Source organism: Tarenaya hassleriana, unplaced genomic scaffold (genome assembly GCF_000463585.1).
Source record: "Tarenaya hassleriana unplaced genomic scaffold, ASM46358v1 Cleome21, whole genome shotgun sequence".
NCBI lineage: Eukaryota > Viridiplantae > Streptophyta > Magnoliopsida > Brassicales > Cleomaceae > Tarenaya > Tarenaya hassleriana.
Genome location: NW_010965451.1, coordinates 518,567 through 544,144, shown reverse-complemented (window position 1 = coordinate 544,144; position 25,578 = coordinate 518,567). Strand labels below are relative to the sequence as shown.

The 25,578-nt window shown below is 36.8% G+C and overlaps 7 protein-coding genes across 9 annotated transcripts; 3 read left to right on the top strand and 4 right to left on the bottom strand.

Annotated features, from left to right (window-relative positions):
- The first annotated feature begins 1,592 nt into the window (after positions 1 to 1,592).
- On the top strand, positions 1,593 to 5,568 carry LOC104814215. The gene is made up of 9 exons (XM_010542146.2): positions 1,593 to 2,259; positions 2,583 to 2,828; positions 3,000 to 3,213; positions 3,325 to 3,434; positions 3,522 to 3,721; positions 4,041 to 4,144; positions 4,473 to 4,660; positions 4,765 to 4,964; positions 5,108 to 5,568. Exons 1-9 carry the CDS (start codon positions 2,016 to 2,018, stop codon positions 5,327 to 5,329), a joined length of 1,728 nt encoding a protein of 575 aa, XP_010540448.1. The 5' UTR covers positions 1,593 to 2,015; the 3' UTR covers positions 5,330 to 5,568.
- Positions 5,569 to 6,020: 452 nt separating this feature from the next.
- Positions 6,021 to 8,011, bottom strand: LOC104814213 (pentatricopeptide repeat-containing protein At2g33760). Its single transcript, XM_010542144.1, has one exon. The coding sequence runs from the start codon at positions 7,849 to 7,851 to the stop codon at positions 6,100 to 6,102; it is 1,752 nt and encodes a 583-aa protein (XP_010540446.1). The 5' UTR covers positions 7,852 to 8,011; the 3' UTR covers positions 6,021 to 6,099.
- Positions 8,012 to 8,302: 291 nt separating this feature from the next.
- LOC104814212 (chaperone protein dnaJ 1, mitochondrial) lies at positions 8,303 to 13,317 on the bottom strand. 3 transcript variants are annotated; one of them, XM_010542141.1, is made up of 19 exons: positions 12,981 to 13,301; positions 12,811 to 12,868; positions 12,495 to 12,584; positions 12,308 to 12,399; positions 12,132 to 12,215; positions 12,005 to 12,043; positions 11,743 to 11,853; positions 11,620 to 11,661; positions 11,419 to 11,506; positions 11,063 to 11,127; positions 10,910 to 10,972; positions 10,747 to 10,819; positions 10,304 to 10,395; positions 10,141 to 10,212; positions 9,697 to 9,753; positions 9,500 to 9,548; positions 9,363 to 9,432; positions 9,185 to 9,274; positions 8,303 to 8,705 (listed from the first exon to the last, which is right to left on the bottom strand). In XM_010542141.1, the coding sequence occupies exons 1-19, from the start codon at positions 12,996 to 12,998 to the stop codon at positions 8,606 to 8,608; spliced, it is 1,353 nt and encodes a 450-aa protein (XP_010540443.1). In that variant the 5' UTR covers positions 12,999 to 13,301; the 3' UTR covers positions 8,303 to 8,605. The 3 variants fall into 3 exon arrangements, with proteins under 3 accessions (XP_010540443.1, XP_010540444.1, XP_010540445.1); XM_010542142.2 differs by having other exon boundaries at positions 8,613 to 8,743; positions 12,981 to 13,310; XM_010542143.1 differs by lacking the exon at positions 8,303 to 8,705 and having other exon boundaries at positions 9,182 to 9,274; positions 9,389 to 9,432; positions 12,981 to 13,317.
- Positions 13,318 to 13,823: 506 nt separating this feature from the next.
- On the bottom strand, positions 13,824 to 16,172 carry LOC104814210 (protein CutA, chloroplastic). Its single transcript, XM_010542140.1, has 6 exons — positions 15,940 to 16,172; positions 15,677 to 15,792; positions 14,923 to 14,985; positions 14,495 to 14,526; positions 14,234 to 14,328; positions 13,824 to 14,111 (listed from the first exon to the last, which is right to left on the bottom strand). The coding sequence occupies exons 1-6, from the start codon at positions 16,131 to 16,133 to the stop codon at positions 14,030 to 14,032; spliced, it is 582 nt and encodes a 193-aa protein (XP_010540442.1). The 5' UTR covers positions 16,134 to 16,172; the 3' UTR covers positions 13,824 to 14,029.
- Positions 16,173 to 16,883: 711 nt separating this feature from the next.
- Positions 16,884 to 18,378, top strand: LOC104814209 (curved DNA-binding protein). Its single transcript, XM_010542139.1, has 5 exons — positions 16,884 to 17,070; positions 17,171 to 17,248; positions 17,367 to 17,442; positions 17,934 to 18,004; positions 18,086 to 18,378. Exons 1-5 carry the CDS (start codon positions 16,951 to 16,953, stop codon positions 18,155 to 18,157), a joined length of 417 nt encoding a protein of 138 aa, XP_010540441.1. The 5' UTR covers positions 16,884 to 16,950; the 3' UTR covers positions 18,158 to 18,378.
- Positions 18,379 to 19,568: 1,190 nt separating this feature from the next.
- On the bottom strand, positions 19,569 to 20,384 carry LOC104814685 (ethylene-responsive transcription factor ERF087-like). The gene has a single exon (XM_010542858.1). It carries the CDS (start codon positions 20,382 to 20,384, stop codon positions 19,569 to 19,571), a length of 816 nt encoding a protein of 271 aa, XP_010541160.1.
- A 3,318-nt stretch (positions 20,385 to 23,702) lies between these two features.
- Positions 23,703 to 25,345, top strand: LOC104814205 (ethylene-responsive transcription factor ERF112). The gene is made up of 2 exons (XM_010542129.2): positions 23,703 to 24,192; positions 24,954 to 25,345. The coding sequence occupies exons 1-2, from the start codon at positions 23,970 to 23,972 to the stop codon at positions 25,325 to 25,327; spliced, it is 597 nt and encodes a 198-aa protein (XP_010540431.1). The 5' UTR covers positions 23,703 to 23,969; the 3' UTR covers positions 25,328 to 25,345.
- Positions 25,346 to 25,578: the final 233 nt, after the last annotated feature.

The following is a 25,578-nucleotide window of genomic DNA, read 5'->3' as shown; positions in this document are numbered from 1 at the left end:
CTATATGATCAATGATATTATGTTCTCTTATATGAACGAAATTATCCACTTCTTCTGGGTCTTGAATCGGAGATAAAATAATAACAAGAAGAAGAAGAAGAAGAAGAACGACTCCCATTGGAAGCAGGAAGGGTTTCTGCTGTTGTAAACTCTAATTTCGCAGCAGAGAGGATATGGAAAACCCAACAAAAACCCCTCGATGAACTCGCTATTCCAATCTCTGGCGATTATTTTTCCATTTTCGACGGATTCTGATTCAGCAGAACAAATCATCTGGGCCGTGACGAAGGAGAAAGACCCACGTCTCGATCTCCACGGGATCGTCGAAAAGAGATGAAATTCAGCACACCGGTCGACAAGGACGGAGAGGGTAGTGGAGAGAATCCGACATGGAGATGGGAAAGTGAATTCCGAGGAGGAGAACGCCAAAGCGACAGCGAATTAGAAATGATACTTGTTTGATTAAAAATGTAGAGTTTTGCACTTGTTTTCTATGGGATGGGCTTTTTTTGGGCTTTAAGTTCGAATATTGTTCAGTGTTATTAGGCTTTTCTCCATTTTTTTTTCCTATTTTAAACAAAATATATCCACTCGATTTGTATAGTTTGTATATTAAATCCTTAATATTCTAATATAGTTTTTAATGATAACAATATTTATTATGATTTTTTTTTTAATTTTCATATTCGATTTTGAATCGCTTTGCATTCAGTTATAAAAATATAAAAAATACTATAACTATTTAATTTTTATATCGAATTCGATTCGATTATGATTGTATATTATCCGGTTCAAATAAACCGGTTTATAAATAATTGAAGCGAATGCTAACCTTAATTTTTTAGATTTATTATGATGTATCATGGTTCTAATTTATTTATAATAATATTTTAAATTATTTATATAGCAATTAATTGCTAGTGAAAAGCAAATAAAAGGTACTGAAATTGTGATATTAAAATCGAAAGATATAATTTTTTAAAGATTACAAAATTTGAGGCGATAACGATGATTTTGTTGTGCCAGAAGACTAAAATAAATAATCAAATAAAAATATATCAGGAGTGCGTGAAATAAGAATAATGCGATGATGAGGTGGGATTCATGATTGTCAGTTGGGTATTAATCAAATAACACAATTATTTTAAATCTTAGTTGTCACAAATAATAATGATGCTTACATGGATGTTTTGGACAATAACAAAAACTTTTTTTTCTGTAAATTATTATTATATACAATTAGTTTTCAACCAGAACAAATAGACTGCCACGTGTACCCCTTAGAGTTTCCCAATTGGATGCGAAGTCATTAACTATTAAAATAAATAGAGATAATGATCAACTAATTAAACTAAATAATCGACTTATTCTATAATTTAGTAAAAATAATATATGATTTTTATTTTCATAGACCCATCGCCATCCGAATTTGTTGGACCATCAGATACATTGGTCCAATTTGGTTTTCCTTGACTTCTAGCTTTCCTTTATTATATAAAGTTTTTTTATTTGTGAAATTTCGGACAGTATTTTTTGTTCGGTAAAAAATAAAAATACTGACTTTTTGTGTCTTTATTTTTATGAAAGGAGCCTCCTTGATTTTGCGAATTCTAGAATCTTAAAACCCTGTCTTCCAATCACAAACCCTAGATTTTATCCCCTCTTTTTTTTTTCGATTCTATATTCCTTTTTATCATCCGAATTCTCTTGATCTGTGAGGTTCCTCGGTTGAATTCTCCCGGTCTAATTTTTTGTTTTTGTCATTCATTAAATTCTCAGATTCTGGGGCAAACGAGCCAGATTCCTTTGATTCGTTTCTTTTTTTGTTTCAGATTTCAATTGAACCCAGAATCAAATTCGCAAACTTGAAGTTGAATTTCGTCGGAGTAACCTTGTTCATCAATTGGGTATTAGCTAAAATCTTAGATCTGAATTGAGTAAAAACTTCAATTTCGAGTTTTGTCGGTGCTTTGGAATTGGAGATTTGATGAAGTGAAAAAGGGGAAAGAGGAACGATGACTGGATTGGGCATTCGATCCAGTAGCTATGGTTCCTTGGAGAAGACGACGACGCAGAACGGCATCGTTTTGCCTCTCCAGACGACGATGACGACACGAAGCAAACCATCTAAGATGCAGAAGGACAGAGAAGGGATTGTTCATTGGATCTGCAAGTTCGCAGGTCGTAAGAAGGTGGGCATGTTGCTTCTCTGCTTAATCTCTGCCATCGTCTTCGTTTGGGTCCTTTATGTCGGAAAAGGTAATAAGCTTTCTTCGCTTTTTCATTGCAGATATCAGAATATCACATCCTTTTGGAATTCTGATTCATGGGTTCTTCTTTTTCAGTTAAGTTAGTTTAGTGTGCTTCGACTCAATTATTCAGTTGATATCTTGGACAATCATTGATTCATGTTTTGCTTTATGCTAAAGATGGAGAAGAATTCAAACCAAAAAAAAAAAGATGGAGAAGAATGTAAAAGGATATGACACTGTATCTGGAATGTACATTCGTTAAAAAACGTATCGAAATCAAGGCTCTTACCTATTGATTTGGCGTCGTATGGCCGGTAATTCATGTTTCAGGTGAAGATGCTCGGGAAGTTCAAGGTCCTTCGAGTCTACAATTGAACGTAATAAACTCGACTGTAAATGATCCCGACACTCAGAAAATCAGCTATAACCGAAATCTATCTTCCTCGATAGACATCTCCGTGTACCCACCACCTCCTCCTCCATATTTTCTTGGCTATACGCTTCCTCAAGGACATCCGTGTAACAGTTTCACATTGCCTCCCCCTCCGGCTGACAAAAAGAGAACCGGGCCAAGGCGTAAGATTTTAGTTCTCGATCTCTTTTGGTCTCCTCTGTATCGTTTTTTCTCCTTTTCTGTGATCACTACATGATTCATCTTGTTGTGGTGTGAGAAAGCTTCGAGTTTTTAACTTTTCGAGACGGTGTGTGTAAGTCGTACTGCTCTGTTATATCTGGTGTTGATTTCAGCATGCCCAGTCTGTTACCTTCCGGTGGAAGAAGCAATTGCCTTGATGCCAAAAGCTCCGTCATTTTCCCCCGTTCTGAAGGACTTAAGCTATATATATGAGCAACCGCTAAACAAAGAAACCGAGTTTGGAGGGTCAGAATTTGGTGGTTATCCTTCATTGAAGCAGAGGAATGATTCTTTTGACATTAAAGACACAATGAGCGTGCACTGTGGGTAAGTGTTCTTTGCTATGTTCTGGTCTGTTTTGCCATGTCTGGTATTTGTTTGTCTGAAATGCCAGCTTATGACTGTTACCTGCTGAAATCAAAGTTAATTCTTTACTAGATTTGTTAAAGGACCTCAACCGGGACGTGGAACCGGATTTGACATTGATGAGTCTGACCTTCGTGACATGGAGCAATGCCATGGGATAGTTGTTGCTTCAGCAGTATTTGGTAGAGTGTCGGTTGATATTTTTCTCCCTGAGTAAACCTTATAGCCCTTTGTTTTGTTTTCTCATGGAAAATTCTCTTCTTTTTCAGGTGCTTTTGATGATGTAAAGGAGCCAAAAAGGATCAGCAAGCATTCTGAAGAAACCGTATGTTTCTACATGTTTGTCGATGAAGAAACTCGTGAATTTTTGAAGAGAGAACGAGGCCTTGACGACACTAAGAAAATAGGAAAATGGAGAATCGTCGTTGTTCAAAATCTTCCTTATTCAGATGGACGGCGCAATGGAAAGGTAGGCATTTCTATCACATGCTAATTATCGGTGTCATATATACATATATGCACTTCTCTTTCTGAAACAATGGCTTGTGTTTTATTTACTATAGTTCAGGATGATTTTTTTTCTGTTCTTCTTGAGAGTATAGTATAAGAGAGTAAGAACTTATTCTTAGAGAGAAAGAGAAAAGAAGAAACTTCAGTTATTCTGATACCTAAAATAGAAATATTTGAGCTGTAAGGACTAAGGAGATGATCTATTGATTCCTTCCATAGATGCAAAATATAAAAAAAATAAGCAGAACCCGTTTGCTGAAGGTCTCTATTTATGGCAGATACCGAAGCTTCTGGTGCATAGGTTATTTCCAAATGCTCGGTTTTCGATATGGATTGATGGGAAGCTTGAGCTGGTAGTAGATCCCTATCAAATTCTCGAGAGGTAAATTGTTGTTGTATCTATCTCGCGGTAGCCTTTCCTCTTTGAAATTTTCTATCTCTAGGATATCTCACCAGTTTTGGTATCACCATACTATTTCAATCATCATTTAATTCTGCTTCGATGTTTACAGATACCAACACATAGCTCTAGTCTTAAATGTGAATTCTAATGTAGGGTTTCTGCTGTTTTTTGTCCTTTCTTCTTCTTTTGGGTGAATTTCCTTAAGCAACTAGTTGATTCTGTTGTATCTACTTATGATTTGTGCTCATTTATCGATGGTAAGATAGTTAACCGTGTTAAAACTTTTAAAAGCTTTTACCTTTTTCAGGTTCTTGTGGAGGAAAAATGCCACATTTGCAATCTCGAGACATTACAAACGGTTTGATGTACTGGTTGAAGCCGAAGCAAATAAAGCTGCTGGTAAATATGATAACGCTTCCATTGACTTTCAAGTGAATTTCTATAAGAACGAGGGCCTGACCCCTTATTCCGAGGCTAAACTCCCGATCACAAGTGGTAAGTCTTCGTTCCCGTATCTCTCTTGATCATCTTTGAATCGCCTTCTTGGTTTCGGATTTAAAAAAAAAGAAAAGCTTATATCTTTATGATTGGATCTGCAGATGTTCCAGAAGGCTGTGTCATTATAAGAGAGCATGTTCCCATCAGTAACCTATTTACTTGCCTCTGGTTCAATGAAGTGGACCGCTTCACTTCCAGAGATCAAATCAGTTTCTCAACCATAAGAGACAAGGTCACATCCAAAACAAAATGGACCCTCAATATGTTCCTTGACTGCGAAAGACGCAACTTTGTGGTTCAGGTGAATAAAAGATCCGTCTTTTCGTGTTTTCTTGGGAAAAACACCGATAAAGATCCAAACTTTATATCGGTTTTGATACATATTCGGGTTTTTTATCCATTGGGTATCGTTAAAAATACCTGTTTCATTGCTTGGATTTGCAGAGATATCATCGAGCGGAACAAGAGATGTTGGCGAGGAGACGACCTCGGCTACTGCCTCCTCCTTCTCCTCCACCGCCTTTGAACGTCGACTTGCCTCGGAAATTGTCTTACGGAAGTCGCATAAGGGAGAGGATCGTGAGTACGACCCCTGTCAGAAGGCGTGGGAGAGACAAAAGATCGAGTTCGAGGCACAGGAAAGCTTCATTTCCTTCTGCATTGTGAGCTTGAGAAGAAGGAAGGAACCCTACAAAAGTTTTTCTTAGGGTTCTTCCTCTTCATGGGATGGAGAAATTATATTTTCATTTTTACCCCCACATCACGTTTTCTGTTTTTTTTTTATTGTGTTCTTCATTATTCAGGATTCAAAATCATTTTTTAATGTATATACATATATACATGAACAATTGTACTTGGAAGATAAATTATAGTTTGGAATTTTTCAACAAAGGGTTATAGTTTTACACACCGGATCAAAAGAGACAATTAAAGGTATTTTTCCTCCATAAGAACCTGAAAACTACCGTTTAGGGTATAGTGGAACGATTTAATTATAAATCAGGTTTATTTGGTTACGGTTAATTTGGATTATGAAAATTTAGATTTATTTGATACGATTAATTTGGATTTTGAAAATTTATAACTAAATGATTATCTGATTTTAATCTTCGTTATACTAATAAATAAAACAAATTTCTGAATATTATCTAAGAAAAATGTTAAAGATAATTATGTAAAACTAAATAAACAATCCCAATTTTATATATATATATATATATATTTTAATTAGATATTGCATATTAATCGGTGATATATGATCGACGAAGGGTTAGATTCAATTAATTCGGTTCGGTATAAATCGGTTTGGTAGGGTTTGGTGACCCCTAGTTAAAGCTGCATCACGCTTGACAGACTCTGTCCGAAATCTAAACCCTTTTATTATCCTATCTTCCTTCAATCAAGATCTTGTATAACATAATGTTAACAATATTTCATTACCAGTAGTCAAGGCAAGAGCATGAACCAGCTTTGAAATGGTGGAACCGAAGCTTATCACGAACAATGATTTCCCTGTCGGCTACTACCGATGCGTACTTGAAAGCCGAGTGACAATCCTCGCAGATCCGAAGGTTCTTCACCACTTTAATGGCTCCATTCCTTGTTTTCAACAACCCGAAAGCTACAGCAAGTTTCTCGCTATGGTAACGAAGTGCGAATTCCCTTTCCTCTTCCTCGACTTGATGCATCACCGCTTCATCCACCGGAACATACCCTATGTCTCGGCACCTGCTCATCAACGTGTCTAGGTACTGGTAAATTTCTCTCGTCTCAGGATGAGACTTGTCACCCATGATGAACAGATACGCTTCCCTTTCGACTTCTATCACGCTATGCCCGACTTTCTTTCTCAGGCTTTTTCCAATCATTGCGTTCCTCACGCCCTCTACCTCGTCTGTTTTGCCACTCAGAGCGTAGATATTCGAGAGCATTACGTAATGCCCGGGATTTTCTGGTTCGAGCTCTATGAGACGCTTGGCGATTTGTACACCGAGATCAAAGTTCTTGTGCATCTTGCAAGCCCCCAGCATAGCAGTCAACACTGCCGGAGCTGCCTCAGTCCCTTTACCGTCAAGTTTCATGATGAATCTGTACGCTTCATCGAGAAATCCGGCCCGTCCAAGCATATCTACCATGCAAACATCATGTTCCACACTTGGAATAAACCCGTAATCTCGGCTTATGCTCTCGTAGACCGACTGACCTTCTTCGACGAGTCCAACATGAGCACAAGCTGACAAAATGGCGACAAAGGTTACGTTATTAGGCATCGGTCCATAGTTTCTCATTTCGCGGAATAGCTCCACAGCTTGATTGCCATATCCATGAGTTCCATATGCAGAGATCATTGCGGTCCAAGCAATAACATTTCTTTCCTTCATGCCGTCGAAGATATCCCGAGCTTTACCGACGTCACCGCACCTTGAATACAAGTTGATCAAAGCGGTACCCAACACAACATTCACGTCAAAACCCTTAGAGACAATGTACTGATGCACCCAAGAGCCTAAACTAATGGTGCCCGTCTGTGCACAAGCAGAGAGAACGCTCACGAATGTGGCTGAATCTGGTTCAAAACCCGAATCCCGCATCAGATGAAACACCCCAATTGCTTCTTTCGCCAACCCGTTTTGCTCAAACCCAGAAATTAACGAATTCCACGCAACAACAGTCTTCTCAGGCATTCTGTCGAACACTTGGCGTGCAAATTTCATTTCGCCGCACTTGGAATAGAAAGCGACCAAAGCAGCTTGAACATATGGATCCATTCCAAACCCAGAAACCAGCGCGTCTCCGTGGATCCCTCTACCAATCTGCAAAGCCGCTAAATCGGCGCAAGACTTGATCACGGACGTGAAGGTGTAGTTGCATGGAGGGACATTGGCAGAGAGCATACGACGATAGTACCAAACACAATCCAACGAAAAGTGGAACTTTGAAGTGGATTTGATGATGGAGTTGAAGAGAAAAGCGTCGGGAAACGGGATCGAGAGGAAGAGTAGACGAGTGTAGGCGATCGAACGAGAGGCACAAGCCAAAGTAACGAGCTTTGTCAACAGACTGCGGATTCGGCCATAGCCCGTGACGATGAGATGGGCATGAGCCTGTTGGAGTTGGCGAACTCGAGGACCAGCTCGAACGATTGATTCGTAGGCTGCGGAGTTCGATGAAACGTGCTTTGTTTCCATTCAAAAAGCATCTCCTTCACCATCTTCATTTCGTTTCTAAGGATCCAACCGCCACCACATGCAGTGGTAATAGGAGCATTTTATGTTTGGCTCTTCTTCTTCACCGTCGTGTGGAATGTGATTGTGCTATGTACGTATACATACATATGTATGGTCTTTGTTTATGACATGATCTAAAAATTACATCTTTCATATATTATTGAAAACATCTCAAATAAATAAACAAAATTTTTTTATCTCACGAAAATACATTAATTTTCAATTTTTTGCAAACTAATATAAGAGCTTTAATAGGGAAAAAATTCCAAAAAATACAAAATACACAAAAAAATGATGTACACACATAGAAATACGTGCCTTTCACAGAAAAACGTTATTTTTGCTAACGCTGTTAAATCTATATATTCATTTGAAATTTATGTTTTATCAATAATATTTTAACAAATCTATATATTTATTTGAAATTTTCTTCAACCATTGCACCATGCAGAAACCATTGGGTACTAGAATTTGACATGATTATTCTTCATGCTTGCAATCTAACTCTAACACAAAGAGGAAAAAAAAAGGAAGCTTGTGGAGCATCATCAAGATCTGTTATTAGGGTTTTTGCTAGAACTCAGGTCAAATGAGTCGATGACCAGCTGTCCCGTCGGAAACAGATGCATCAACCTCGTCCTGGTTCAGATCCGATCAAAGCTTCTGCTTTCGGGATGTAATGATATCGCGAAATGGTTCATCTGCAACAGCTTCATCATCCGAGTATCCTGTTCAACATCACCAGCGCCAACAGAAGCAAAGAGAAGTCGAGTATAAAACCAGGACCCGTGACTCGCTCGAGAACTCGGTGCCACCTGTTACAGTTCAACCAGTAGATAGCTTCTGGTAAAGCCTGTTGTTCATTTCATGATATCTTCATTACAACAGGAACAATCTCACTGATGAAAAAAAGAAACATAGCATTGAATTTTAAACCCAACTGCTGCTTAAGATATGTGTCTGTACACTGCATTTTGCTAGCTTCTAGTTTCATGAATGCATCAGATTACAAACTTAAAAGCCGACATTTCCTCTCTTGTTGTACATGCAGAAGATCTATCTATGTATTTCATTTATCTCGCTTTTGATTCCATATCCTTATAGTATACCCTCTGTCCTGATTTCTTGTCCCTAAAAGGCTTATAGATAAACTACATCACTTTTGTGAAATCTCACATTATATCGCTAATTATCGATATCCTCTGTTGCATCAATGGTGCTGCGTTTGCTTCAGAAGTCGATTACCGACACTCATGCTATTATAACAGACGCTCTAAACAAAATACCAACTCACCAGCTTCCTTCAGCAGAAGCACTTGCTTCGTTCTTAATTTCTTCTTTTGCAAATTCTTCCAGTATAGCACGCTGATGTTCATTTATTTCACTGGAGGATATACGAATATAATGAAGCAGCATAAGCAAGCAAATCAGGAATTTAAGAGAGGTGACTTAAGAATAGAAGAAAAGCTCACGTGGGAAATTTAATACGGAATCGCACATATTGGTCGCCATGATCTATGAGGAAGCCTTGTTTTGGCAGTCCTGCAAGAATTCTCGTCATTAGAAGACTCCTAGCAGATCTACAAAGATAGAGTATATTCAGATGTACCTTTGCCTCTTAGAACAACAAGTTGGCCGTGTTGAACCCCCTTTGGTATCTGGGACAATCATAGATATTCACTTCCATCATTTCCAAGATGTTTAAGATTACAAACCAAAATTTCTCAAGAAACAGGAAAGAAAAACCAACTAGAATGCCACAAACAGTTGCAAAACACAAAACTTTGAAAGGAAAAGTAATCTTACATTTAACTGTATCTTGCCTGATAGTGTCGACACCTCGATTTCGCCGCCCAAAATGGCCTATCAAACCGAATACACAAAATTCTCTTTTTTAAAACTCGTTATAGGTTTTAGTGCTATTCATGTCGGATACATTTCAGAGAGAGGAATAGCAGAAGTAAACAAGGAGACAGAAAAGGTAGTGTCTCATTACTAAAATTCACAAATGAAGTTGCCACCGAGGCTGCAACCATTACTTTGGACTATGGTCCGTAGTTTTGGTAACATGTACTGCAGCTGTGATTGCACGTGAGGTTTTATGGGTGGGCAACAACAGACTGAGTTTGCAGTAAATACAACCAAGTTACCAACTTACCCGGAAAGACGTGTCTGGATAGAAAACATCAGTGATTCATGTAAAACCAATATACCATTAGCAAATAATATAACAAAGTTATTAGTTCTTACTTGTGTAAAGCTGATATTAGCATCCACATAGATATCTGAGCCATCCCTAGAGAAAACTGGGTCATCGGCAACCTGAGAGTGACAAAAAAGATCACAGATTAAGAAGAGAAACGAATGGATATGTGAAGCTGAATATCTGGAGGAATAAGTAAACTTAATGTACCTTTAGTCTGATATACAAGTTCCCGGGTTGAGTTGTCCTTCCTCCAGCATTACCAGCACCTGGGACTCGGATTGTATCTCCAGAATCGACCCCTGATGCAGTCAAGATAAAAAGAAAGAAATAAGTAAAAGTCTTACCAAATAAACATTGTACAGGTAATATTTTGATCATACAAAGTTTTAATCATTTTCACCATCTGGCAAAGCCGATTCAAGTAAAACAAACTTAAAAACAATTTATATACTAGAGTAAGAAAAATTATCGAACTAAGCAGAAATAAGAAGCTAAAGCTTATTGAGCTAAGCAAATCCTTTAATGGATACAAATACACCAATGGGGACTAAAAGCTAGCAACTTATGTTATAACTGAACAAACATATATATATATATATATATGTATATATTTGGAGATAAAATCAAAGCATCAAGATTCACAAACCAACCCCCAGGAATCACCACGTTAACCTCCTTTGTGCTTTCCACAACACCTGATCCTCTGCAGGACATACAGTATTCCTGGATAGAAGGACAACAGAAAGTATATGTTTGTTAACATATAGAGGACACTAAGGCATCAAAATCAAATAGAAGCTCTTTTTCTCTGACCTTAACAACACGTCCTGATCCCTTGCATGTGTGGCATGTTGCTGTAAAAGGAGGAATAGTTACCTGTTAAAGAGTCAGATGGCATAATATGTAAAAGTTGTCTATGTTGTTAAACAAATTATATTCTTAGGTGATTCTCTAATTTTAGCTTACTCGTCCAACCCCCCTACAAGTTGGGCAAACTCCCATTGCGGCATTAAGAGTGTGGCCACGCCCATCTGCAATTAGATAATCGAAGAATGGTCACTATAAGGGACTGCAGAAGTATTACTACAATGTACCGTGAGTTAATTACTAAGCATATGGGAATTCTTCTTTAGGTTGGTACATCTGGCAGAGTTTTTGGATGCAAAATGCAATGCATTCTACCAAAAACTAGAATAGTATAATTGCTTCAAAAGATCAATTAAGAGGTGTCATTCGTAAAACAAGAGATCGCTAAGTGCAATACGTTAAGACAGCATCTACATCAATTAAGAAAAAATACAACAAGTTTTGTGTCCACTCACCACAGGAATCACATAAAACATATGCATCAAAAGACAATTGCTTTGTGCACCCTTTTGTAGCTTCAGAAAAAGAAAGCACCAGTTCCACCTATTCAATCCAGAACAACACAAAATATTTGTATCCATTAAGGAACCATACACAACCAGATTTACATACGCCGACCAGCTTGACTGTAGACAAGAGAGATCAAAGTAACTGACCCGAATATCTGATGCAAATTTCTCGGTTTCCTCCTCAAAAATCTAAAGCAAGTGAACTAATTATCTGAGAAATCTGACTAGTCACATAAACTGATATCAATAAACAAGGATTACATAACAAACCTCGGAAAAAATTTTGTGGAATGAATCAGAGAAATGAGTCTGGTAGGCACGCCTAAAGCTCTCTGTATCAGCTCCATCATACTTTACATCATCTGAACTCTGATATCGCAGCTGAATTGCATCATAACAACAAATAAAGTCATCGATCAAATCAGAAATGACCTCGTAAGCCTCTCTTATTTCCTAATATCGCAGTTGAATTGCATCATAACATCTGAACTCTGATATCGCCAAAAAATCACTAAAAACAACACAAGTGTACCTTATCATATTCTTCTCTTTTCCTAGAATCTCCCAAGGTCTGCACAGTTTGGAAATCCAACCAAAACTTTATCACAAACCGCATTCACATGCACAAAAGAAAAGTAAAGTAGAGGCAGCAAAATGACCTCATAAGCTTCTCTTATTTCCTGAAATTTCCTTTTAGCAGAAGGATTATTCCTATTTGCATCGGGATGATATTTCTTCGCGAGCTGCAGAGTCGTCCACTCAAATCAGAAAATATACTGACAATGTGAGAAGTACTGAACAGTGATTCATTCACAATGGCCAAATGGGTACTGACTTCATGAAATGACTTCTTAATCTCATCCCGGGTTGCACCCGGCGAAACACCCAGGATTTCATAGTAATCACCAGCCGCAAAGCAGGATCTTCCTGAGAAAACCATGAAACGAAACAACAAAGGCATGAATACGATGATAATGAAACATGGGTTTCATAGTTCATCTCAAAGCAACAAAGAGGCCAACCTGATGCGTGAATATAACGCTGAGAAAATGGCTTTTGAAATCCTGCAACTTCTGAGGACTTCCAAGTGATGTAATTGCAAGCTTGTGAAGCTTTTATAACACAGGAAAAAAACACAGACATCATTAGACTTTAGCCGAAGAGTGTACGATTTGTACGGAGACTGATTTCGAGGTGTGATGTTTTTGATGAAAGCCTCATAAGGATCCATTTTCGAAGTGGCATTTTGTCGAACATGTAGTAGGCAGAAAGTTGACACACACCAACCCTTAAAAAATCTACGAACCCTAGTTTATCTAAGGGATGATCAGCCAATACCTGGTCGCTGTCCGAATGCGGATTCAACGATTCTTCTCGCCTGTAAATGCCGCAGAATCTAACGGAAAATGGAAATTACGAAATCAATCTTTTCCGGGAAACAAACAGCGGAAGCAATTTTGGACTGAGAAGCAAAGAAAATTATCGTAGAAAAGATTTTCGAAGCATACCCAGGTGAATCTTCGCATTTCTCTACGGAAAATGAATGAGTAGCAAGAATTTGGTTAACCCCTACGCACGTACAAGATCTTGACGTGTCTGAGAAATATATTAATGAAATGAGATTTTGAACCTCTGATTCTATCAGAAGGTTCCGAACTTTTGTTTGGTCTAGCAGCTCTCGTTGACGTATCCTCTCTCACTCAGCCATCTCTTCTCCCTCACCGGGAAACCCACCCTCTCTCGTTTCCTCTCGCCGCTTATCTGTCTCTCAACCCGACGGTGTTTCTTCTTGGCCTTTGATAGGAAGTAAATTCTTGGGTTTATAGCTCACAAGTATACAGTTGGAGGGTCATTCACTGTACTTCCCAATCCTCCCGATCCTCTGAAAGATGTAGTCGGGGCAAAGACTTCCCCGACCCTCTGGAAGATGTAGTCGGGGCAAAGGCCCGGTGAAACCCCATATTATCAAAAAAAAAGTTTGCAGTTTGTCGTGTCTGAATCTGAAGTCTTTTTCTGGTTAACAGATGGGTAATGTCGGAATGTTCTTGAGTGAAACCTATGAAGTTTCTTATGAACTCACATGATCTAGGAGCCAGTGAAAAACGTGGAAAGAACCGCTCATGCATGTTGTATTGTCTCTGTCAACTTACAACTAGCTTAAGGCAGTGAATGAATCCATCAACAAACAGAGTTATAACCCATCTGAGAAAAACATCCAAGAAGACTCCTTTGACAACCATGGATTCTGGTTAATGGGTTTGCATGTGAAGTGCACATATGATGCATTTTCTTTTTTATCTTACCAACTTCACGTGTCTGTAATGAACAAAGTTCTGTTATGAGCACAGATATGATATCATTTGAGTACATTCTTGTAAATGATCATGGCATTTTCAAGGTTCATATCTTATTATTCAAGCTCATGGAAGCTTACTGACAGAACATAGATGGAACGTGTTTGTTATGTGGAACTAGAACACATAAAGCTCAAATTTCAAACACAAGAAACCATGATTTGTACCCATTGATGCATCGTCCAAGAGCTGTGAGGATTCATTCAGTCCTTTGTGCTGTTCTTTAGCCATTCCAGATACTGAGGACTCCCACCAGTAATAGGCAATGCAATTACTTCAGGCACACTGCAGAAACAACAAGTAGGCAGAAATCGATAAGAATATATACGTTTGAATTTGAAAGATAAGAACATGGGAGATGACGGGCAAAAAGATTTGACTGAATCACGCAGGAGAACCGCACTTACTCGTATTCATGATTTGCTTTGACATGATCTGTAAGAGCATCCAAAAGTGATTGCCTTGTCTTGATGATCAGAAGCTCCTCAGCATCACTCTGGATCTGAAGTAAAGAAAAGAAACAAAGATCTTGACTCTAATCTGTTTAGCACAAGATGACCCAATGCTTATATAGAAACTGATAGTAATCAACTTTGATCTTGATCTTCATGCACGGAGGAGGAATCAGGCCCGGAATGGAAAATGTTAACGATGTGTTATGAAATTACCTTTCCCTCCCACTGATACACTGATTCAATACCTGCATCCAAGAAAACATGCATAACCAAAGATATTTCGGCATGATGTAAGCATTCTACTCGTTTTCTTCCATGAATCTGGAATTACTCAGCCGCAGAAAACATGTCACGATTATTTTATTCATCAGATTGCAAAGCAAGAACCATATAACAAGTTTATCAAAATTAGATTCAACAAACTTTCGTCATGATATTATTTATATGTCCAATGCCCTTGGATTAACTTTGTTCTTTTCCTCACGGAAAAAACATCCAAACCAGAACTCAACTGATTAAGCAGAAGGAGAAGGATCTCTACAAAAATATCGTCTAAGTTCTGACAGAATAAAACCCTAGCGTAGTGAAGATTTCTACGGGGGTAAAAGAGAACCGGGTAAAAAACAAGAGATGGTGAATACCCGGCACAATGTTAACACATGCTGCAAGCTTTTCTTGGACTATGCTGTTAGCCAACTTCTTCCCTGTCGATGAAGTAAAAGAAAGAAAAAACAGTAAGAGACTGCATAAACTTCGAACTCAATATACATCATCATCACAAGTAATGAGCCAAAATGTAAATACTAAATATAACAACAAATTTAATAAAAATAACTACAATAATCAGGCAATAGCATTCCTGGTCAGACAATAACAAATTTAATAAAAATTTGATCATTTTGTAAGAGTGGCAATGGAGGCAGTTAAGATGAACAAGAAATTATAAGCCGTGTAAAAGTTTAAACTCCACTATGTCCAGTCTCAGACAAAGCTTATATCGGTTTCTCTCCATGTCTGAAACATTCTCCTTAGATATTACCCCATTTTCTGACCATCCAAACACTGAGATTCCATGTCTTTCATCCTGACTCAAGAAAGAAAAGAAAATGCCAAATCTTCACTACTTGACATCCTTACTGATAGGGCTATTGGAATTCAGAAACTAGGAGAAAAACATGTATACTAAAACACATGAACTCTATTGAAATCAGTTCTCCCAAATATCATTTCCAGAATCATATAAAAAACCGTGCCATGATCAAACACAATAAACAGATTCCTATGAACCAATTAGATCGATGGGCGATCAATAAAAGCACGAAAATTTTCTTTGTCGAAATTCAAGGACTAAACCCGATCAAAACAAGCAATTGAAAGTATGAACAAGCAAAACACCTGCTTCTCTGTTAGGAACAGTGACATAGACAACAATGCTGGGCACAGTCTCGCTCCTCTCTGCCATTCGGATCGCATCAACCGATGAAGAAGAAGCCTTACTGCTAAACCTCGACCTGCAATTTTTCCACATCAAAGATCAAGACCCAGAACGTATTTATCATCAACAGTCGAAAAAATCGAAACTTTCCACATCAAAGATCAAAACCCAGAAACATATTTACCATCAAAAATGGAAAAATCGAAACTTTCGTGTATTTTACCTTAAGAGGGGGGCAAACGAGACAGATTGAGCACAACCCGTTTTGAAGGAAGCCGAAGAAGACGACGAAGATAAGGATACAGTAGAGAAACCCAAACTTAGCATACAAAATGCACCCACGATCGGTAAACGTCGTCGTATTCCGGCGAAAGATACGATAACCGCCGAGAATTTGCTGGTCGCAGACGAAGCCATCGCTGGGTTTCACCAACGTTCGTATTTATACGCATTTGCAGAAAAGGTTCTTTGCTTGAGGCTAAAAAAGTTTCTGGAAGCTGCGGATTTGTCCTAAAATGGTAATAAACAAAATATATGGGGGGACAAAACGCAAAGTTTTAAAATAAAGGGTACTCCTCAGTTTTATTGATTCTTGAAAACATTTGAAATTTCATATTGTCAAGATATTCATAAAAATAAAAATGTCTAGCTTTGAGTGAGATATTATCCATTTGTTGGAAAGCATTATTTTATACATATTTTTTATCAATTTTTTTGTATAGAATTATGAGAAATATGATCAATTAAAAACTTCTTTTTAAGAAGTAAATGAGAAATTTGTGGTTGAAATTATACCTTACAGTCTTCTTACATATTCGTTTTGAACCGAACTATTCATTTTCTATTCATTTTCTCTAATCTCAAGTAAACTACAAAAAAAGTTAAGAAAAATTAATCATTATATTTTTCCAAAAATGTATTTCATAATTTTTTTACAAATAATTATTAATTTCTAAATCATTCATTCAAATATATAAAATCTATTTAGCATTTGTTTTCACATATATGCCAAATTTGGTTACAATTTGTCATATAGAGGGGGAATAGAAAACGTTTTAAAATTACGGGCTTATTTTATGAAAATAAGCAAAAAGAGGGGCTATTTTTGGAATTTCCTATGTAGTTATTTTTCCTCGAATATTCAGACAAACTCGTTCGTGACTTATCTGCAGTGCCGAGGAAAGAGGAGAAAGTGGATAAAAGAGCTTCGAATCAGCTGTTTTGTTCGCAGCGAATGTGGTGTTACGATTGGGGAGAAGAACAACAGCACACTGAACAGGACAACAATGGCTCCTTTCTCGATTCCGATTCCGATTCCGATTTCGATTTCATGTATGTCTTCGAGAGCTACAAGGTGAAAAGGAACGATCTTTCTTCCCTGTTTCGGTATTATTGTGTTTCCTCTGGTTAGGGTTTCGATCATTACGGCAGTTTTCTCTGTTGGGTTCTTGTAGGATCTCTATAAATTCCTTGAATTGGAGTCCAGTGCCTCAGATGATGATATTCGTTCCAACTTTATCCGCCTTGCTCTGGTTCTTCAACGCCCTTCGATCTTTTCTCTTCCCTTCTTGCAAAAGTTTTGATCTTTTTTCCGAATTCAGAGTTTAGGGTTTGGATTCTTGAGTGAGGGAGTTGTGCTAATGTTTGCAGAAATGGCACCCGGACAAGCACAAAGATGAAGACAGTGCAACATCCAGGTTTCAAGAGATTAACGAAGCCTACCAAGGTCTGGTCTCTCTGTCTCTCTCGTTCTTCAGCAGTTGATTTTGCTATAACTCTGTTCAAGAACGAAGCTTGGTGGTTAGATTTTGGTTTCAATGCATGTGGATCTTCATGGGGCTGGATTGACAAAAACTGAGAATGAGATGACAATGACCTCGTAAATTTCAGGGCTTTTCCATGCCCTGAAGACTAATCTGAATGTTAGAACAGAAGCTACCATTCTTTCTCGACCGAGGAATTCAGTCCTGGAACTTGTTTATCTGCCGAGTTTTCGACATAATAGCTCGCAGCCGCGGGCATGATTCGGAGGAATCATGAAATGGATCTTTTCGACTCTTCATGGCTTTCTTATATGCATAACTAAAGATTGAAACTTTCATTGCAGTGATTGATTCTTTTCCCTAACCGATCATATCTGCATTAGACATGTTATGAGTGTTATCAGAGTTCTGCCCTTTTGTACTTAACCGTTGAAACTGACCGATTTCTTGACAGTTTTAAGCGACCCTATCAAGAGACGAGAATACGACAAGAAAAGGATGATCCATGACCATGAACGGAACATGGTAACGACGAAAACTCCGAGCTTCCATGACACATTTTACGTTTTGATTTTGATTTCCATCAATTCCCGTCATCTGTTTCAGGAATTTCTTCGCCGATATGGAGGGCTCATACTGACTTGCAATGGCCTCGGGATGAAGCATTCGCTTTGGTGAAAGGGAATAAGGTTAAGTTATGTATATGTGCTTTTATTGAGCATTTAGGTTATATATTAGCAGTTGCTAGATGGAAGAGTTAGAGAACAGAACAATGTCGGTATCGGATTGTCGCATCCAAGATCTTCATCTACTCATCGAGTGTGTTCGATGTAACGAACCGTACAATGGAAATTTCGGGGAATGCTTGAAGATTTTTATCGAAGAAGTTTTCTCATGCATTGTAAACCGAGAAAAACGAGCCGTGACTCGCGAGTTGACCCGTAAAAAATTTGTTTTTAAACGAGTTGTGTTGATATTTGTTTTAAACGTTTAAAGAACGAGTCGGGTCGAGTTTGTGAGGCAATGTGGATAAATTTCAAAGGCACTCAAGGAACATCTTCTTCACGATGTATTTGCACAAACCAATGGCAGCAAGTGATGAATTTGGTCGCTGTCTTGAGCAACCTAAGAACATAACTAGACACCAGAAATGAGAAAAAAAGCAACATCAAGAATGTCATAACCTTAACCTAGAGATTTGATTCTGTTAAAAACCAAAAGCATTGGATCAAAACAAAGATCATCAATGAATACAACACGAACGTTTTTATCCAAAATCAGGTGATTCAACTAGTACGGGATGGATCAAATTTACTTCTCAATCCAGGTTTGAATCTTTATATAGAGAGGGTCATTCATATGGATTTTTTCGATCCTCTGATATATATAATTGAGTCGAATATTCGGTTAAGTTATGAATTATAAATTAAAAAAAACACACACACACACAAACAAACGTTCATCTCACATGATTTTATACACAATTTGGCTATTCATGGTCATCACATGAAAAACATAAAAAGAAATTACTAGATATATATATATATATATATATATATATAGTTGTTATAATGGTACTATTGTAAATGAAGTATTAGGCTTTTACCTAGGTTAAATCCTAGATAAAAACCCTAATATATTGTTTACAGTTTATAGTAGTAACTCTATAACCCATACGTGAAACGTGATACCAAAAGAGAAAACATTAGTCTGGGCTCGTTTGCATGCGAATTATCAAAGAGGTATATCTAATTTAAATAAATATCGTTGTTTTCCATATAAGAATTTTATTTGTGTTTTTTTCCAAACAGTTTGTTCTTTTCTTTTTCACCCAAAAATCTTAAAACTAAAGATATTTTAAAAGATCATTGAATAAACTAAGCAAATGAAGCATAAAACCGTGGAAAATGAAACTATCCGTCCAAATGAAACAGATCACTATCACAAAAAAAACTTGTGGAAAACATAGTGTTACATAGAAAACATAGTCTCATACAATATAAACCCAAAAAAAAAAAAGCAACCCGAAAACATTAGGGAACGTGACGGAATTTTGATGAGTGCCAAGAAACAAACCAAAGGAGAAAAGTTAGTGTAAGAAGAATCCGGAGGCCGAATCGAAATCCAAATCCAACCCGTCATTGCCCGTACAGGAAAGCGGGTCTTGATCCATGAAGCTGTTGTGTCTGAACGCAAACTCTTCCATGCCGAACGCAGCATTGAGTCCGTTTACATCTTGGCACGACGACTGTCCCAAATACGAATTTGCGTAGAAATCGGTCTGGGGAAGTGTTAGTTCAGCTCCATAACAAGTGCTTGGAGGCAGAGGAGGAAGCTCATGGTTATGACTTTGAACGACATTGCTATCCACTGTCTGATAACTGCATTCCGCTCCTTCAAACCATCCTTCAACATTCACATTCACGGGCTCAGCGTTCAGACTATCGTTGTTGTTGTTGTTACACGAGAAGTGAAGCGGGGTTTGGTTATTCACTAATGGGTATTGGTTGTTGTACGTATAGTTTTCGACTTTGTTAGGAGAGTTGAATATCTCGGAGATGAACCGGTAGGATTCGTCAGGGGAGACAAAGGGCGTGACCGAGGAGCCACGTGGCATGTCAGAGTAGACAAAGTTGGTTCGAGCAACATTCGATGAGCCTCTCATCGACCTAGCGGCTCTGTCGTAAGCCAAGGCTGCTTCCTCGGCCGTGTCAAAGGTCCCTAACCAATACCTCTCCTTAGTCGTAGGGTTCCTTATCTCGGCCGCGTATCTTCCCCATGGCCTTCTCCTCACTCCTAGATACCTTATCTCGTCGTCCCGTTGTTGTTGTTGCTGCTGCTGTTTTTGTTCAGATCTCTTGGATTTTGAGGATGAACCCGATTTCGAGTTACCCTTAAACTCCATATCTAAGTAGTTGTCTAGGAGATTGTAAGAAGGTGATTAGACAATGAGTTAGGGTTCAAGCTTGGGTTGTTTGTCTATGGAACTTGGGTTTGGTCGTGTTTAAATAAGAGTGTGAACCTTTTGTGTTTAGGACCTTCTTTTCGTGCCAAAAGGTTACAACTTTAGGCTGATTTTGCAATGGTCACATGAAATAATGGGCGAAATCAGATCATCATCACCCTCCAATCATATGCGTGGAAGTGAATTTCATTGCCTTTTTATGGGCCCGATATCGAATCATATGTGGGACTAAGTCTCCGGTGGATTTGATCAAAGAATTGTATTAATTAGTTCATGTTAATATGTTTTTAAAGCATTTTCAACCGGTTTAGATCGTGTAATGATATAAAACGCATGGGGAAATTATATGAATTTCAAAAATTAAATAGTTAAACAAAATTAAAACGGAATATATTTGATATTTGAACTCTTCTAATAATAGGATTGCCAAAAAGGCCTTCATCATCGTTTTCTTTGTTTTTAGTTTAAGTAGTCGCATAATCGACATATACAACGTTTTCAATTAAGTTTAAATTTTCGGTGCTTATATATCCAATTTATATAGATTGAATTTTAATTGATCGTACTTAATATAAAACCAAGCTAGGTAATTTTCAGAAATTGTTTGTTTTTCTATATGTTATTCCAAGCTTCTCTTGGGATAAATCACTTGATCTAATGATGGGCTAATCACATGCAATTAACGCTAATGATTGCAGCCTCCTCGGATCCAAATGATTATTTTCGTTATTTATATAATAAACATAAACGTTATCAAGATTCAAGAACTCGAAACCAAAGGGCATGTATTTCTGTATCAGCCCTTTTTTCCCGAGAAAAGAAAAGGGATAATAAGGGGTCTATTCTTATATATAAGACCTAGAAATATTTGTATCAAGAGAACGTGTAATAACCTAGAAGGATATTAAGAGAATCTTCTCAAATATTTTCACATCTTTACAATTCATATAAAATTTAATTTTTAAAAAGTCTAGACCTTATAAAATTATAGTAAAAGCCAATCACAAATACTAAATTTTTTAATATTTCTAGACGTTAGAAATTGTGGAATCCCGTTAAAATTATTATAATCAACTTTGAAAAATAATTATTACTAAATACAATTTATTTATTTTTTTTTATAAAATTGCGGAGTCATCAAAATTTAGGATCCTGTAAAAGAAAATAGATTGCTCTTATTTTCATGATATAGGGAAAATGCTAAATTAGAAGTATTGAAAGACATACAAACAGTTTCGTATAAATGGATTTAATTTTTCAAAACATATACATATATATGTGTATGTATATATATCACATGATAAACCCTATAAAGATTTAAGTGTATGTAGATTCAATAATGGATTCATTATCATGCGTTTAGGCAACTTTATCCATGCTTCACAAAAGTGTAAAATAGATTAATTATCATGGATCCATTATTATGATTTGTACAATAACTGTCCGATTTTTGGTTTTAATACCCATGCAAAGGATGTCTGAATCTGAAAAAAAATCAGAATTCGGGTCAGTTTGCTCAGAGCAGTTAAGATCTATACATGCTCATCTCCGAGCAAGAATCATGTGCAATGTGTTCAAATAATCCGTCTCTATTAAAATATAAATTTTTTTAATGCAAAAAATACAGCACAATTAATAGCTAATCAATTATATATATTATAACTTACACCGCCATTTTATTTTATAAATAGTAAAACGCATTTTAATTTATAGAGTAAACAATTTTATTGATAAAATCCGTATCTAACATATATTTGTTATATATATATATATATATATTGTATTGTATTGTGTGTGTGAGAGAGATAGAGAGAGTGTGTGTGTGTGAAAATAAACAAGACAGACACGTAGGATACTCAACGGAGGTTTAATTATAAAATAATTAAACGAAACTAAACACCTTTTTACATTTTTCTTATGAAAAATACATTTTCGACGTGAATAAACACTCATTTTATCCCCCTTAATTAAGCCTTAAACGACCTAAAAAGGCATGTTTGTTGGATCGGCTTAGTAGTATCTGCATATGGAACGTTTCCTTTTAAGTGCGGAAATCTTCCTCTTGCCTTCTCTTCCAAATTCAACGAGAATCGTTTGGAATCATTTGGACATTGCTTCCCTACAATTTCGGAGCTTAAATCATTAGGGCCCATTCATTAGCAAATGTTGATCTGCCCACAAGGTTAATCACTCCACTAGATAATTATGATAAATTCATGTTGTATATATGAAATTTTATTTTTACTGTAAATAATCATATTTTTATAAAAAAAAAATCATTTCATTGTTGTTGGTTATTCATTTCTTCATTCTAAAAATTTCTTATTTAATTATATAAAATTTTATTTACAACTTCTTCAATTTATTTTATTAGAATGTAACTCCAATTGTGGTTTTAATATGGATGAATTATGAAAAGTGGCTTTAAATTAAATGTATAATACTCCCAAAGTACACTTACTTTTAAATTAACGCATTTAATTAGATTAATATAAATTTTTATAAACCAATAAAAATTTAGAAAGTTGTATGTTGAGATGTATTCACCAAATTGCTTTAAACCTCGTTATTTATATATACAAGATTTAGAGATAAACGTGGTTATAAAGGGTTACATGATTTAAACCACCTTAACCAAAACTTATAATGCAATTTATCAATGGGTTACATGATTTCGTGGTGGGCTTAGTTTAGTTTATACGTTCGTGCAAGTCTCCTCTGGCTATAAAATATAGGGTTTGACCGCACACTTATGTAAGCCCATACGTCATGGTAACGATTTCTTAATAACTTCGAGATTCTTCCTTGTTTTAAAATCTGTCACATCGAGAGGGGATTATTAAAATTAAATTAATCAATGCTTCAGGTTACCCGCCTGAATTGACGATCGAATCGCAAATGCATGCACTGCGATTATCTTACAAACCATCTTCATTCATCGAAATCAATGAAAATCTTGAATTTATAATAATAATAATAATTAAAAAAACGTGAACGTAATTCACGAGTTTCTAAAGTAAGGGTAGATTGAGATTGATCCGAGATTAAATTGTTGAGGTGTCTCCTTAACAATGAACTATGTATATGTTGAATTAGGAAAAAGAATGGAACGATTTATTTATTTTAATTCTTCCATTTGAATTGATTAAGTCAACCGTTGGTTATAAATGATATAGATTCAATTTATATATAGACTCGTATGTTATATAATATGCATACAAATTCGAAGAACGTACGACGGCGTGCGGGGGACAAATAGTACTGCACCATCCTTTTATTTACGTATTCAAAGACTGCATCTTCTAATCGATTGATCCATTTAGCAAATCAATAATTTCAATTCATCATTTGTTTCTCATATATATCTTAAAAATTAAGTCGGATTACGACTTTTCTCCGGAGTGAATTGAAATGTCTCTCTGTGTGTGTATATATATATATATACCAACATTTTTTTTCCTTAATCTTACAAGTACAAAAACAAAAACCCTAGCCAAAATTAACCGATTGGTGTGAGAGCGAACAATGCATGGAAAAAGGCCTCTATCAAGAGAAGAATCAGATCAAGGCAAGGGATCAGAACAAGTGAAGCACAACGACGACTTGTGTTCAATATCGTGTTCGAGTACTTTGTCCGAATCCGATGTCTCCGCCTTGGTCTCTGAGCTCTCCCAAGCCATCCAAACCAACGATCAATCCGTATCTGTACCGTATCCGTATCCGTTCGTTATTCCCGAACACGGTCGAGGTAACTGTCCCATATATACTTTTTTCTTGTTCTATATCATCCCTTAGCCGATGCCACAAATTGGTTGTCTATGATGGAATTTCATCGCTAACGAGCAAAGAAAACTCGGGTTTTAACAATGCAATAAGAAGTCGCTTTATTCATAACATCAACATATATGTGTGTGTCCAAATTTTGGGATGGACCGATTCTCGGATTTAGATTAACGACCAGGTGTTTTTTTTTTCGAAATAAGTTTCATGGGATATGAAGATTCTCTATTGTTGTAAAATTGCAAAATGCGATGTTTTGGTCTTGAGGAAAGGGAGTAGGCTAAGAGAACATAGATGTCGAGATTAGGGTTCGGTCATGGAAAACCCTAAGTGAAAGTGTTGGCGATTAGGGGAAGAACTCTCACTTAGCTTTACATCTCGTTTTATTTGATATGCTGTTTAATTAACTGTAATGAAAATGAATCGATCGATATGATATATATATATATATATAGACCCTCCCTTTATCTGCTAAGCTTAATCTAGAGGATATTACGAATCTCATGTTAAACTTATTATAATTTTCTCATAAACATGGTTTCGTCATATACATCATCATATTATATCAGTTAGATGATTTCTAATATGATTTGGTTAGGATTTATCATAGTTTTCGTCGTTCCTCTTTGTATTTAAAGAACATTTTCCTCATTGTTTTTATCAATAACACAAAGAAAATTCGATTCCATAATTCAATGAATCATAATGTATGTATGTATGTATGTGCAGAAGAAGATCATATTCAGATCCAACGAAACTACCGAGGCGTGAGGCAAAGGCCTTGGGGGAAATGGGCAGCCGAGATCCGCGACCCGAACAAAGCGGCTCGGGTTTGGCTAGGAACGTTCGATACAGCGGAAGAAGCCGCCTCAGCGTACGACAAAGCCGCTTTCAGATTCAGAGGCAACAGGGCAAAGCTTAATTTCCCCGAACGCATCGATCATCAAACCACGGCCGGAGAAGAAAATCCCTCCGACCATTCTTCATCTTCTTCGTTAGTTGTTACTAATATAGACAATGTCGTCGGTCCAACAATAATGGCGTCTTCTTTCTCGGACGAGTACTACGAGAAGGACGTTAATGGCCATAAACGAAGAAAATAGCATTACTATATATAACGTTGGGGGTTTTCTTGCTCATAAAGAGAATATATATATACACTCTTATTATTTACTTTGGCACGCATTGCATGTTGACTATTTACACAACAATAATTCAAACTCCAATTTGAACCATGCTATTTTTGTTTAAATTTTTTACATCAATTAATTGAGGATTAACCAGAGATATTTTTTTCGTTTTTAAAATCAGAAATGCAATGTTTGTATAAATCCCATGTTTGTGTTACGTTACC

Excerpts from the sequence above, each read along its gene's own strand:
- LOC104814215 (XM_010542146.2), top strand. The coding sequence starts at position 2,016 with ATGACTGGATTGGGCATTCGATCCAGTAGCTATGGTTCCTTGGAGAAG. Across the intron at positions 3,214-3,324 it reads ACAATGAGCGTGCACTGTGG|ATTTGTTAAAGGACCTCAAC; the intron begins GTAAGTGTTCTT and ends ATTCTTTACTAG. Across the intron at positions 4,145-4,472 it reads CCCTATCAAATTCTCGAGAG|GTTCTTGTGGAGGAAAAATG; the intron begins GTAAATTGTTGT and ends TACCTTTTTCAG.
- LOC104814213 (XM_010542144.1), bottom strand. The coding sequence starts at position 7,851 with ATGGAAACAAAGCACGTTTCATCGAACTCCGCAGCCTACGAATCAATC.
- LOC104814212 (XM_010542141.1), bottom strand. Across the intron at positions 12,585-12,810 it reads CGCATTCGGACAGCGACCAG|CTTCACAAGCTTGCAATTAC; the intron begins GTATTGGCTGAT and ends GTGTTATAAAAG. Across the intron at positions 11,854-12,004 it reads AAAGAGAAGAATATGATAAG|CTGCGATATCAGAGTTCAGA; the intron begins GTACACTTGTGT and ends GATGCAATTCAG.
- LOC104814210 (XM_010542140.1), bottom strand. The coding sequence starts at position 16,133 with ATGGCTTCGTCTGCGACCAGCAAATTCTCGGCGGTTATCGTATCTTTC. Across the intron at positions 14,527-14,922 it reads ATGTGTTAACATTGTGCCGG|GTATTGAATCAGTGTATCAG; the intron begins GTATTCACCATC and ends TCTTGGATGCAG. Across the intron at positions 14,112-14,233 it reads AAAGCAAATCATGAATACGA|TGTGCCTGAAGTAATTGCAT; the intron begins GTAAGTGCGGTT and ends TTGTTTCTGCAG.
- LOC104814209 (XM_010542139.1), top strand. The coding sequence starts at position 16,951 with ATGTGGTGTTACGATTGGGGAGAAGAACAACAGCACACTGAACAGGAC. Across the intron at positions 17,443-17,933 it reads GATTAACGAAGCCTACCAAG|TTTTAAGCGACCCTATCAAG; the intron begins GTCTGGTCTCTC and ends ATTTCTTGACAG. Across the intron at positions 18,005-18,085 it reads ATGACCATGAACGGAACATG|GAATTTCTTCGCCGATATGG; the intron begins GTAACGACGAAA and ends CATCTGTTTCAG.
- LOC104814685 (XM_010542858.1), bottom strand. The coding sequence starts at position 20,384 with ATGGAGTTTAAGGGTAACTCGAAATCGGGTTCATCCTCAAAATCCAAG.
- LOC104814205 (XM_010542129.2), top strand. The coding sequence starts at position 23,970 with ATGCATGGAAAAAGGCCTCTATCAAGAGAAGAATCAGATCAAGGCAAG. Across the intron at positions 24,193-24,953 it reads TATTCCCGAACACGGTCGAG|AAGAAGATCATATTCAGATC; the intron begins GTAACTGTCCCA and ends ATGTATGTGCAG.